This window comes from Hyla sarda, chromosome 7 (genome assembly GCF_029499605.1).
Source record: "Hyla sarda isolate aHylSar1 chromosome 7, aHylSar1.hap1, whole genome shotgun sequence".
NCBI lineage: Eukaryota > Metazoa > Chordata > Amphibia > Anura > Hylidae > Hyla > Hyla sarda.
This window is the reverse complement of record NC_079195.1, coordinates 6,827,039-6,843,369: the sequence shown is the minus strand read 5'-3', so window position 1 is coordinate 6,843,369 and position 16,331 is coordinate 6,827,039. Positions and strand designations below refer to the sequence as shown.

General features: G+C 37.8%; 1 protein-coding gene across 2 annotated transcripts in view; it reads left to right on the top strand.

Annotated features, from left to right (window-relative positions):
* AXDND1 (axonemal dynein light chain domain containing 1) overlaps window positions 1-16,331 on the top strand; it is a 163,623-nt gene that overhangs the window by 58,390 nt on the left and 88,902 nt on the right. For both annotated transcript variants that reach the window (XM_056529377.1, XM_056529378.1), the window contains exons 6-8: window positions 3,598-3,654; window positions 3,737-3,845; window positions 13,633-13,754. In XM_056529377.1, the coding sequence (XP_056385352.1) occupies window positions 3,598-3,654; window positions 3,737-3,845; window positions 13,633-13,754 (288 nt within the window). The remainder of the gene's footprint in view (window positions 1-3,597; window positions 3,655-3,736; window positions 3,846-13,632; window positions 13,755-16,331) is intronic.

Genomic DNA, 16,331 nt, shown 5'->3' with positions numbered 1-16,331 from the left:
CAGATCTCCCCATATATGATCACAGATCTCCCTGTATATGATCACAGATCTCCCCATATATGATCACAGATCTCCCTGTAGATGATCACAGATCTCATTGTATATGATCACAGATCTCCCCATATATGATCACAGATCTCCCCATATATGATCACAGATCTCCCTGTATATGATCACAGATCTCCCCATATATGATCACAGATCTCCCTATATATGATCACAGATCTCCCCATATATGATCACAGATCTCCCTGTAGATGATCACAGATCTCATTGTATATGATCACAGATCTCCCCATATATGATCACAGATCTCCCTGTATATGATCACAGATCTCCCCATATATGATCACAGATCTCCCAATATATGTTTACAGATCTCATTGTATATGATCACAGATCTCCCCGTATATGATCACAGATCTCCCTATATATGATCACAGATCTCCCCATATATGATCACAGATCTCCCTATATATGATCACAGATCTCCCCATATATGATCACAGATCTCCCTGTAGATGATCACAGATCTCATTGTATATGATCACAGATCTCCCCTTATATGATCACAGATCTCCCCATATGTGATCACAGATCTCCCTGTATATGATCGCAGATCTCCCCATATATGATCACAGATCTCCCTGTATATGATCACAGATCTCCCCATATATGATCACAGATCTCCCTGTATATGATCACAGATCTCCCTGTATATGATCACAGATCTCCCCATATATGATCACAGATCTCCCTGTATATGATCGCAGATCTCCCCGTATATGATCACAGATCTCCCTGTATATGATCACAGATCTCCCCATATATGATCACAGATCTCCCTGTATATGATCACAGATCTCCCTGTATATGATCACAGATCTCCCCATATGTGATCACAGATCTCCCTGTATATGATCGCAGATCTCCCCATATATGATCACAGATCTCCCTGTATATGATCACAGATCTCCCCATATATGATCACAGATCTCCCTGTATATGATCACAGATCTCCCTGTATATGATCACAGATCTCCCCATATATGATCACAGATCTCCCTGTATATGATCACAGATCTCCCCATATATGATCACAGATCTCCCAATATATGTTTACAGATCTCATTGTATATGATCACAGATCTCCCCGTATATTATCACAGATCTCCCTGTATATGATCACAGATCTCCCTGTAGATGATCACAGATCTCCCTGTAGATGATCACAGATCTCATTGTATATGATCACAGATCTCCCCATATATTATCACAGATCTCCCTGTATATGATCACAGATCTCCCTGTAGATGATCACAGATCTCCCTGTAGATGATCACAGATCTCATTGTATATAATCACAGATCTCCCCATATATAATCACAGATCTCCCCATATATGATCACAGATCTCCCTGTATATGATCACAGATCTCCCCATATATGATCACAGATCTCCCAATATATGTTTACAGATCTCATTGTATATGATCACAGATCTCCCCGTATATGATCACAGATCTCCCTGTAGATGATCACAGATCTCCCTGTAGATTATCACAGATCTCCCCATATATGATCACAGATCTCATTGTATATGATCACAGATCTCCCTGTAGATGATCACAAATCTCCCTGTAGATGATCACAGATCTCCCTGTAGATGATCACAGATCTCATTGTATATGATCACAGATCTCCCCATATATTATCACAGATCTCCCTGTATATGATCACAGATCTCCCCATATATGATCACAGATCTCATTGTATATGATCACAGATCTCATTGTATATGATCACAGATCTCCCTGTATATGATCACAGATCTCATTGTATATGATCACAGATCTCCCCGTATATGATCACAGATCTCCCTGTAGATGATCACAGATCTCCCTGTAGATGATCACAGATCTCCCTGTAGATGATCACAGATCTCATTGTATATGATCACAGATCTCCCCATATATGATCACAGATCTCCCTGTAGATGATCACAGATCTCATTGTATATGATCACAGATATCATTGTATATGATCACAGATCTCCCCATATATGATCACAGATCTCCCTGTATATGATCACAGATCTCCCTATATATGATCACAGATCTCCCCATATATGATCACAGATCTCCCTGTAGATGATCACAGATCTCCCTGTAGATGATCTCTGATCTCCCCATATATGATCACAGATCTCTCCATATATGATCACAGATCTCATTGTATATGATTACAGATCTCCCTGTATATGATTACAGATCTCCCTGTATATGATCACAGATCTCCCCATATATGATCACAGATCTCCCTGTATATGATCACAGATCTCCCTGTATATGATCACAGATCTCCCCATATATGATCACAGATCTCCCTGTATATGATCACAGATCTGCCTGTATATGATCACAGATCTCATTGTATATGATCACAGATCTCCTCATATATGATCACAGATCTCCCTGTATATGATCACAGATCTCCCTGTATATGATCACAAATCTCCCCATATATGATCACAGATCTCCCTGTATATGATCACAGATCTCCCTGTATATGATCACAGATCTCATTGTATATGATCACAGATCTCATTGTATATGATCACAGATCTCATATATGATCACAGATCTCCCTGTATATGATCACAGATCTCCCTGTATATGATCACAGATCTCCTTGTATATGATCACAGATCTCCCTGTATATGATCACAGATTTCCCCGTATATGATCACAGATCTCCCTGTATATGATCACAGATCTCCCTGTATATGATCACAGATCTCCCTGTATATGATCACAGATCTCCCTATATATGATTACAGATCTCCCTGTATATGATCACAGATCTCCCCATATATGATCACAGATCTCCCTGTATATGATCACAGATTTCCCCATATATGATCACAGATCTCCCTGTATATGATCACAGATCTCCCTGTATATGATCACAGATCTCCCCGTATATGATCACAGATCTCCCCATATATGATCACAGATCTCCCCATATATGATCATAGATCTCTCTGTATATGATCACAGATCTCCCCATATATTATCACAGATCTCCCCATATATGATCACAGATCTCCCTGTATATGATCACAGATCTCCCTGTATATGAGCACAGATCTCCCCGTATATGATCACAGATCTCCCTATATATGACTACAGATCTCCCCATATATGAGCACAGATCTCCCCATATATGATCACAGATCTCCCTATATATGATTACAGATCTCCCCATATATGAGCACAGATCTCCCCATATATGAGCACAGATCTCCCCATATATGAGCACAGATCTCCCCATATATGATTACAGATCTCCCCATATATGATCACAGATCTCCCTGTAAATGATCACAGATCTCCCCATATATGATCACAGATCTCCCTGTATATGATCACAGATCTCCCCATATATGATCACAGATCTCCCTGTATATGATCACAGATCTCCCCATAGATGATCACAGATCTCCCTATATATGATCACAGATCTCTTCCCTGAGTGCTTATTGTATATGTCAGAATACATTATCCCATATATACAGATGACTTTCTTCTCCTTGTAGTAAGTACACCACTCTCCTGGAGGATGATGAGAAGAGGCTCTGCATGTTTCCTTCTATGTGAGTATAGGCTCCGGTCATTTGTCAATTAATGCACAAAAATATAATAAATTCTGATGAGTCTTCTCTATATAAACTACAGGAAACCGAGTGGAAGAGCGGAGGTGATCCAGCTGATGAGGGTGATGGACACCATGCTGAGGCAGGCGGGTGTGGAGGACGAAGACATCAAACTGGAAGGGCCGACACAGGTAATAGAGAATAATCCTCACCTCAGCCATATCTGTATACTATGTATACTATATCTGTACACTATGTATACTATATCTGTACAATATGTATACTATATCTGTACACTATGTATACTATATCTATACATTACCTATACTATATCTGTACATTATCTATACTATATCTGTACACTATCTATACTATATCTGTACACTATGTATACTATATCTGTACACTATGTATACTATATCTGTACACTATGTATACTATATCTGTACATTATGTATACTATATCTGTACATTATGTATACTATATCTGTACACTATGTATACTATATCTTCACACTATGTATACTATATCTGTACACTATGTATACTATATCTGTACACTATATATACTATATCTGTACACTATGTATACTATATCTGTACATTATCTATACTATATCTGTACACTATGTATACTATATCTGTACACTATGTATACTATATCTGTACACTATGTATACTATATCTGTACACTATGTATACTATATCTGTACACTATGTATACTATATCTGTACATTATCTATACTATATCTGTACACTATGTATACTATATCTGTACACTATGTATACTATATCTGTACACTATGTATACTATATCTGTACACTATGTATACTATATCTGTACACTATGTATACTATATCTGTACACTATGTATACTATATCTGTACATTATCTATACTATATCTGTACACTATGTATACTATATCTGTACACTATGTATACTATATCTGTACACTATGTATACTATATCTGTACACTATGTATACTATATCTGTACACTATGTATACTATATCTTCACACTATGTATACTATATCTGTACACTATGTATACTATATCTGTACACTATGTATACTATATCTGTACACTATGTATACTATATCTGTACACTATGTATACTATATCTGTACATTATGTATACTATATCTTTACACTATTTATACTATATCTGTACACTATCTATACTATATCTGTACACTATCTATACTATATCTGTACACTATCTATACTATATCTGTACATTATGTATACTATATCTGTACACTACCTATACTATATCTGTACACTATGTATACTATATCTGTACATTACCTATACTATATCTGTACATTACCTATACTATATCTGTACACTATGTATACTATATCTGTACACTATGTATACTATATCTGTACACTATGTATACTATATCTTCACACTATGTATACTGTATCTGTACACTATGTATACTATATCTGTACACTATGTATACTATATCTTCACACTATGTATACTATATCTGTACATTACCTATACTATATCTGTACACTATGTATACTATATCTGTACACTATGTATACTATATCTGTACATTACCTATACTATATCTTCACACTATGTATACTATATCTGTACACTACGTATACTATATCTGTACATTATGTATACTATATCTGTACATTACCTATACTATATCTGTACATTACCTATACTATATCTGTACACTATGTATACTATATCTGTACACTATGTATACTATATCTGTACACTATGTATACTATATCTGTACACTATGTATACTATATCTTCACACTATGTATACTGTATCTGTACACTATGTATACTATATCTGTACACTATGTATACTATATCTTCACACTATGTATACTATATCTGTACACTATGTATACTATATCTGTACATTACCTATACTATATCTGTACACTATGTATACTATATCTGTACACTATGTATACTATATCTGTACACTATGTATACTGTATCTGTACACTATCTATACTATATCTATACACTATGTATACTATATCTGTACACTATGTATACTATATCTGTACACTATCTATAATATATCTATACACTATGTATACTATATCTGTACACTATGTATACTATATCTGTACACTATCTATACTATATCTGTACACTATGTATACTATATCTATACACTATCTATACTATATCTGTACATTACCTATACTATATCTGTACACTATGTATACTATATCTATACACTATCTATACTATATCTGTACACTATCTATACTATATCTATACACTATGTATACTATATCTGTACACTATGTATACTATATCTGTACACTATCTATACTATATCTGTACACTATGTATACTATATCTGTACACTATGTATACTATATATGTACACTATGTATACTATATCTGTACACTATGTATACTATATCTGTACACTATCTATACTATATCTGTACACTATGTATACTATATCTGTACACTATGTATACTATATCTGTACACTATCTATACTATATCTGTACACTATGTATACTATATCTGTACACTATGTATACTATATCTTCACACTATGTATACTATATCTGTACACTATGTATACTATATCTGTACACTATGTATACTATATCTGTACACTATGTATACTATATCTGTACACTATGTATACTATATCTGTACACTATGTATACTATATCTGTACATTATGTATACTATATCTTTACACTATTTATACTATATCTGTACACTATCTATACTATATCTGTACACTATCTATACTATATCTGTACACTATCTATACTATATCTGTACATTATGTATACTATATCTGTACACTACCTATACTATATCTGTACACTATGTATACTATATCTGTACATTACCTATACTATATCTGTACATTACCTATACTATATCTGTACACTATGTATACTATATCTGTACACTATGTATACTATATCTGTACACTATGTATACTATATCTTCACACTATGTATACTGTATCTGTACACTATGTATACTATATCTGTACACTATGTATACTATATCTTCACACTATGTATACTATATCTGTACATTACCTATACTATATCTGTACACTATGTATACTATATCTGTACACTATGTATACTATATCTGTACATTACCTATACTATATCTTCACACTATGTATACTATATCTGTACACTACGTATACTATATCTGTACATTATGTATACTATATCTGTACATTACCTATACTATATCTGTACATTACCTATACTATATCTGTACACTATGTATACTATATCTGTACACTATGTATACTATATCTGTACACTATGTATACTATATCTGTACACTATGTATACTATATCTTCACACTATGTATACTGTATCTGTACACTATGTATACTATATCTGTACACTATGTATACTATATCTTCACACTATGTATACTATATCTGTACACTATGTATACTATATCTGTACATTACCTATACTATATCTGTACACTATGTATACTATATCTGTACACTATGTATACTATATCTGTACACTATGTATACTGTATCTGTACACTATCTATACTATATCTATACACTATGTATACTATATCTGTACACTATGTATACTATATCTGTACACTATCTATAATATATCTATACACTATGTATACTATATCTGTACACTATGTATACTATATCTGTACACTATCTATACTATATCTGTACACTATGTATACTATATCTATACACTATCTATACTATATCTGTACATTACCTATACTATATCTGTACACTATGTATACTATATCTATACACTATCTATACTATATCTGTACACTATCTATACTATATCTATACACTATGTATACTATATCTGTACACTATGTATACTATATCTGTACACTATCTATACTATATCTGTACACTATGTATACTATATCTGTACACTATGTATACTATATATGTACACTATGTATACTATATCTGTACACTATGTATACTATATCTGTACACTATCTATACTATATCTGTACACTATGTATACTATATCTGTACACTATGTATACTATATCTGTACACTATCTATACTATATCTGTACATTATGTATACTATATCTGTACACTATGTATACTATATCTGTACACTATGTATACTATATCTGTACATTATGTATACTATATCTGTACACTATGTATACTATATCTGTACACTATCTATAATATATCTGTACATTACTTATACTATATCTGTACACTATGTATACTATATCTGTACACTATCTATAATATATCTGTACATTACTTATACTATATCTGTACACTATGTATACTATATCTGTACACTATCTATAATATATCTGTACATTATGTATACTATATCTGTACACTACCTATACTATATCTGTACACTATGTATACTATATCTGTACATTATGTATACTATATCTGTACATTACCTATACTATATCTGTACACTATGTATACTATATCTGTACATTACCTATACTATATCTGTACATTACCTATACTATATCTGTACACTATGTATACTATATCTGTACACTATCTATACTATATCTGTACACTATCTATACTATATCTGTACACTATGTATACTATATCTGTACACTATCTATACTATATCTGTACACTATGTATACAATATCTGTACATTACCTATACTATATCTGTACACTATGTATACTATATCTATACACTATCTATACTATATCTGTACACTATCTATACTATATCTATACACTATGTATACTATATCTGTACACTATGTATACTATATCTGTACACTATCTATACTATATCTGTACACTATGTATACTATATCTGTACACTATCTATACTATATCTGTACACTATGTATACTATATCTGTACACTATCTATACTATATCTGTACATTATGTATACTATATCTGTACACTATGTATACTATATCTGTACACTATGTATACTATATCTGTACATTATGTATACTATATCTGTACACTATGTATACTATATCTGTACATTACCTATACTATATCTGTACACTATGTATACTATATCTGTACACTATGTATACTATATCTGTACACTATGTATACTATATCTGTACACTATCTATACTATATCTATACACTATGTATACTATATCTGTACACTATCTATACTATATCTGTACACTATCTATACTATATCTGTACACTATGTATACTATATCTGTACACTATCTATACTATATCTGTACACTATCTATACTATATCTGTACATTATGTATACTGTATCTGTACACTATCTATACTATATCTATACACTATGTATACTATATCTGTACACAATGTATACTGTATCTGTACACTATCTATACTATATCTATACACTATGTATACTATATCTGTGCACAACCTACATGCCTCCTGCACTATATCTGTACATTATCTATACTATATCTGTACACTATCTATACTATATCTGTACATTATGTATACTATATCTGTACATTATGTATACTATATCTGTACATTATCTATACTATATCTGTACATTATCTATACTATATCTGTACATTACCTATACTATATCTGTACACTATCTATACTATATCTATACACTATGTATACTATATCTGTACACTATGTATACTGTATCTGTACACTATGTATACTATATCTGTACATTATCTATACTATATCTGTACATTATCTATACTATATCTGTACATTACCTATACTATATCTGTACACTATCTATAATATATCTGTACATTACCTATACTATATCTTCACACTATGTATACTATATCTGTACACTATGTATACTATATCTGTACACTATCTATAATATATCTGTACATTACCTATAATATATCTGTACATTACCTATACTATATCTGTACATTACCTATAATATATCTTTACATTACCTATAATATATCTGTACATTACCTATAATATATCTGTACATTACCTATACTATATCTGTACATTACCTATACTATATCTGTACATTACCTATACTATATCTATACACTATCTATACTATATCTGTACATTATGTATACTGTATCTGTACACTATCTATACTATATCTATACACTATGTATACTATATCTGTACATTATGTATACTATATCTGTACATTACCTATACTATATCTATACACTATCTATACTATATCTGTGCACAACCTACATGCCTCCTGCACTATATCTGTAATAGTATACCTGTATACAGACCGGTTGCCATAGACAACATTTGCACTTTTCAATCCCACGAGTCTGATAAGGAGGGACAAATACAATGACGTGGTATCAGATGGTGCTCAACCCCTGAATATAGTTGTGTATATATACTGGGGGAGCAGATCCTGTACTTGTAGTCAGTTGCTATGGGCGATCCCCAGCATAAAATGCATACAAAGGGGGATGCCTGCAAATGACCACAAGTACCACAATGGCCTCCTGCACCAGATAAACAGGTGTGGATGTAAGACAATCAAAATAATGTGGAATTTAGGTCACTACTGTGGTAGATGTAACAATGACATTGGCTATCCCTCAAAACTGATCTTAAAATTGAGACATTATCCAGTATATCCTTATATGAAGGACACACCAGAGCCCCGCACACCAACGCCAAGGTTTCTCAAGTGGCGCAGGACCTAAAACTAACCTACCTGTGCGTGATAAGCAAAACCAGGGGCCAGTGGGCAATTACAGCAGTATTAGGCCGACTCTCAGCCTGTTCCCAGTTACCTCCAGTGTGGCTGAGCACACATACAATGGGAGGAGGGAGACTGTAAGCCCCACCCAAGATGGCTGATATGTTGCCGGCCTCACAGGTGAACCTTGCTACCTAAAATGATAAGGATGGACTCATATGCCGTAGATGATTCTGATAATCCCCTGTCAGGCTGGAATTCCACTGAAGATTTTTTTTGCAAAAACGCAGTAAAAAACGCCAATTTTCCCACACATCTTTTTTCATCGCAAAAACGCTGCTTCCAGATGTTCGCTGCAAGTCAATAGTAAGCTGCAAAATTCCAGATTCACTTGGCGTTTTTCAGTTTAGCGGTTTTTTTTTTAATCCTTTTGGCGTTTTTCAGCAATTTTGTACTCAGAGGCTAGTTTTTCAAAACGCCCAACAAAACCTAGTTTGGCATTTTTTGAACAGAAATCGTGGCCTTTTTTCCCCCATAGAAGTCTATGGGAGAGCAAAAATGCCATGTTGGTTTTAACTTTGGCGGTTTTGCCAGCGTTTTTTTTTTTTTTTTTTGGACCTTATCAATCCAAAAAAGTGAAGGTACCTTTTTTATTAAAATTTCGTAGGGTACCATTAAAAAAAATTATAAAAAAGATACTGTAGTGATGGGAAAAATTGTATCTAACGAAATGTATCTTTTTTATAACGAAATTTTTATTAATTTTGAAACAGGGACCAATTTATGTGACAAATTTAGCTGACAATAATAAAAATGTAGTGTGTGTTTTTGACTTTTTTTTTATTTATTATTATTTTTTTTTTAGGTAGTACTACTACTCCCAGCATGGAACACACTGTTCCATGATTGGAGTAGTAGTACCTGTATTAATTGACAGATCGCCCCGGATCCGTTGTGATCCTTCTGTATAATTTATAGATTCGGGCGGCCGCTCTTCTATGGTCCCCTGCACTGACGTATATATACACCTATTCATATTTCCTGCAGAGCTGTGATTGGCCGGATGGTTTCAGCCAATCACAGCTCTCTGTGGGAAATATGAATAGGTGTATATATACGTCACTGCAGGGGACCATAGAAGAGCAGCCAGCCGCATCTATACATTATACAGGAGGATCATAGTGGGTGTCAGGAGTGACACTCGCTGCGATCTGTCTATTAATGCAGGTACTACAACTCCCAGCATGGAGCAGAGTGTGCTCCATGTTGGGAGTAGTAGTACCTGCAGTTAAGGACAGATCACAGCGGGTATCACTCCTGACATCCGCTGTGATCGTCCTATCTTTTGCAGAGATGTGGAGCGGCTTTCTCCTGTGCTCCGCATTTCTGCGCTATACTCCGGTCAGTGTGAGATGGACATTTGTGCGCCGTGCAGACTTGCCTCCGCTCCTTCCACTCAGCTCTCCAAAGTTAGAGCTGGGGGGAGGGCAGAGCGAAGTTAGAGCAGGGGGAGAGAGGAGGTACACTCCCCCCAAATCTCCCCTCTCCATGCTCTGCCTTTGGAGGACGCAGGTCTGCACGGGAGAAAGAACACAGAGCAGGGGAGAGAAGATGTACACGGCTCCCTCCCCCTGCTCTGCCTGTGTTCACTGAACAGAATGACAGAAAGTGCAGAGGCTGGGGATTTATAGACTGCAGGGGCTGGGGATAAATCTCAGTGATGTGAATTAGGGATTGACCGATTATCGGTATGGCCGATATTATCGGCCGATAATCACGATTTTGGGCATTATCGGTATCGGCAATTATCTTGCCGATAAGCCGATAATGCACCGCCCCCACTGCACCGCGACCGCCACCCCCTCGACCCGCCGCACCGCACCCCCGACCCACCGTGATGCTAGGCGGTATACCGGTATGGATTTTTTCCCATACCGCTATACCGGTCGAGCCCCTCCCCCACCCTCCGAGTCAATAAAAAAATTAAACTTACCCGTAATGGGGGTGGTCCAGGCCATCCTTCCTTCATGTAGTGTCCGGGGGCGTTCCGGGTGGAGGGTGGTCCGGTCCGGGCTGTCCTTCTTCTCCCACGGTCTTCTTCTCCACTCTGGGCAGGCTCCGGCCTAGTAAGCTGCATAGACGCCGCTACGCTGTGACGTCAGGTGCGTCGCTGCGCACGGGCGTCACTGCGCAGCGACGTCTATGCAGCGTACTAGGCCGGAGCTTGCCCGGAGTGGAGAAGATGACCGCCGGAGAAGGACAGCCCGGACCGGACCACCCTCCACCCGGAACGCCCCCGGACACTACATGAATGATGGATGGATGGCCCGGAGCACCCTGGCAGGTAGGGGAGAGAAGCGGGTGGCGGCGGCGGCGGCCTATGGCACCGCAAAAGCCACTGCAGATCATTGATTTAAAGCGCACGCTTTAAATCAATGATCTGCAGCGGTGTCGCAGGGGGTTAAATAGCCGATAACTTATACCGGAATATCGGTATAAGTTATCGGCTATCGGCCCTAACCTCCACCGATTATCGGTATCGGTATCGGCCCTAAAAAACCGATATCGGTCGATCCCTAATGTGAATAGAACATCACTCATTCATATTTCCCTCAGAGCGGTGATTGGCTGCAACCATCCGGCCAATCACCACTCTGGGCGGAAAATATGAATGAGTAATGTTCTATTCCCATCACTGGCCGGAGTATAGTGCAGAGATGTGGGCGCTGTATAGAGCCGCTCCACATCTCTGCTATATTATGGACGATCGCATCAGGTGTCAGGAGTGACACCCGGGGCGATCTGTCTATTAGTACAGGTACTACTACTCCCACCATGGAACAGTCTGATCCATGCTGGGAGTAGTAGTACTACCTAAAAATTAAAAAAATAGAGAAAAACAGTGAAACACACGCACACACACACACAAACACTTTATTAAAAATGTATTAAAATTTTGTTATAAAAAAAAAAAATCTTGTTAAATAATTTTTTTTCCATCCCTACTGCATCCTTTTTTTTTTTGGTACCCAAGAAATTTGGAATAAAAACACCAAAGGGGCCAAAGAAGCCAAATTCCACACAAAGGTAAAAACACCAGAAAAAACACCAAAACGCAGGGAAAAACAGTGGCAGTTTTTCAGGCGTTTTTTTCTGGCATTTTTAAGCCTAAAAAAACGCAGGGCTAGAACCTCAGTGGAATTCTAGCTTAATAAAGCTCCTTCCCCTATAAGTGATAGTCCGGTGCATGAGTGATAAGTGATGGAACGCAAGGTGTCTCAGGTTTTTGTATTTTATCCCGTTTTTCTCTTTATCTGAATTATTTCCTCTCCGGTCTCTTAGATTCACAATCTTCTGGAATTACTGAAGACAGAACAGAACATCTACAACGTGGTGTTCCATGAGCTGATCCGCCAGGTCAGCGTGGAGTGTGCGGAGAGAGGAGAGCTGCTGGCCAAGATCAGGTCAGATCACATGGGATGTTAGGGTTACCACTCAATTGCCTGCACCAAATGTAGATATAGGCCCCAGTCATGAGGTATAAGATCACCGCCCAGCGCCTGCGCCAAATGTAGATATAGGCCCCAGTCATGAGGTATAAGATCACCACTCAATTGCCTGCACCAAATGTAGATATAGGCCCCAGTCATGAGGTATAAGATCACCGCCCAGCGCCTGCGCCAAATGTAGATATAGGCCCCAGTCATGAGGTATAAGATCACCACCCAATCGCCTGCACCAAATGTAGATATAGGCCCCAGTCATGAGGTATAAGATCACCACCCAATCGCCTGCACCAAATGTAGATATAGGCCCCAGTCATGAGGTATAAGATCACCACCCAATCGCCTGCACCAAATGTAGATATAGGCCCCAGTCATGAGGTATAAGATCACCACCCAATCGCCTGCACCAAATGTAGATATAGGCCCCAGTCATGAGGTATAAGATCACCGCCCAGCGCCTGCGCCAAATGGAGATATAGGCCCCAGTCATGAGGTATAAGATCACCACCCAATCGCCTGCATCAAATGTAGCTATAGGCCCCAGTCATGAGGTATAAGATCACCGCCCAGCGCCTGCGCCAAATGTAGATATAGGCCCCAGTCATGAGGTATAAGATCACCGCCCACCGCCTGCACCAAATGTAGCTATAGGCCCCAGTCATGAGGTATAAGATCACTGCCCAGCGCCTGCACCAAATGTAGCTATAGGCCCCAGTCATGAGGTATAGGATCACTGTCCAGCGCCTGCACCAAATGTAGATATAAGCCCAGTCATGAGGTACTGGATCACCGCCCAGCGCCTGCACCAAATGTAGATATAGGTCCCAGTCATGAGGTATAAGATCACCCCCCAGCGCATGCGCCAAATGTAGATATAGGCCCCAGTCATGAGGTATAAGATCACTGCCCAGTGCCTGCACCAAATGTAGCTATAGGTCAGAGTCATGAGGTATTGGATCACCGCCCAGTGCCTGCGCCAAATGTAGATATAGGCCCCAGTCATGAGGTATTGGATCACTGCTCAGCGCATGCGCCAAATGTAGATATAGGCCCCAGTCATGAGGTACTGGATCACTGCCCAGCGCCTGCACCAAATGTAGATATAGGCCCCAGTCATGAGGTATTGGATCACTGCTCAGCGCATGCGCCAAATGTAGATATAGGCCCCAGTCATGAGGTACTGGATCACTGCCCAGTGCCTGCACCAAATGTAGATATATGCCCCAGTCATGAGGTGTAGGATCACCGCCCAGCGCATGCGCCAAATGTAGATATAGGCCCCAGTCATGAGGTATTGGATCACCGTCCAGCGCATGCGCCAAATGTAGATATAGGCCCCAGTGATGAGGTATAGGATCACTGCCCAGCGCATGCGCCAAATGTAGATATAGGCCCCAGTCATGAGGTATTGGATCACCGTCCAGCGCATGCGCCAAATATAGATATAAAAGGGGAAATAAAAAGAAAAGGGAGGAGGACAGCGCCTTGTGTAATCCTCTGGGTACAGTGAATTTATTGTGAGTGTCTGAAATATGGACTCTCACCTGGTGGGTCTAGGCAATAAGCAAATCACCCCTAGATATGGGGTATTCCTGGGATTGCAGGCCGTAGGAGCTTAACCGGGAGCCGTGGCAACAGATCCAGTAATAAATGTATAAAAGAAAGGTAAAAAACTCCAGGAAAGGCGCTATCCCAAATAAAGTAGGAGTGACTAGTGTAATAAACACAACCGTACTGTATTTGAAAGACAGTCAGCAAGTAACATCCATTGGCAAGACGCGTTTCGGGTACTATCCTACCCTTTTTCTATTGCAGATGTAAGGTATATTCAGTACACAGCTTCTATGTATATTCAAAAAAGACTGCCAAGATGAGGAAAAAAGGGGCGTGGTAAACCTGATATACTATGTACAACCAAAGTTAAAACATACATAAAGGAGAACACGGTATAAAAACCATAATTGTATGGACATATTAATAGGTACACACATTAAAAAGTGAACTATACAGTTTTTAGCAAATCGTTAGATAAGTCAGGATGAATGGTTACATGATGGGCACCGGATGTGATCCAGCTAGGAGGAGAGGAGATAGTTACTATAGGCAGCGGCCCCATGACAGGTCTTACTGGCACAAGCATAACATTAAAGTAATAAAGAAAATAGTTTATTGTGGAAACTAAAAGAAGACACACTGGGGAAGTGAGTACAGATGGACCTTTAGGATTAGGACCATTCGCAAAGTATCCACTAGGAAGTGTTATTTTTTAGATGTAAAGATGCTGGGAAAATTATTTGTATATATTCGATACACGATTTTTGGTAAACGCCCCCCTCGGCTTATACTCGAGTGAACTCTCTGCCTGTCAATCCCTTCTCAGTGGTCTTCAACCTGCAGACCTCCAGATGTTGCAAAACTACAACTCCCAGCAAGCCCGGACAGCCATCGGCTGTCCAGGCATGCTGGGAGTTGTAGTTTTGCAACATCTGGAGGTCCGCAGGTTTAAGACCACTGCGGCCTTTATCATCATCCAAC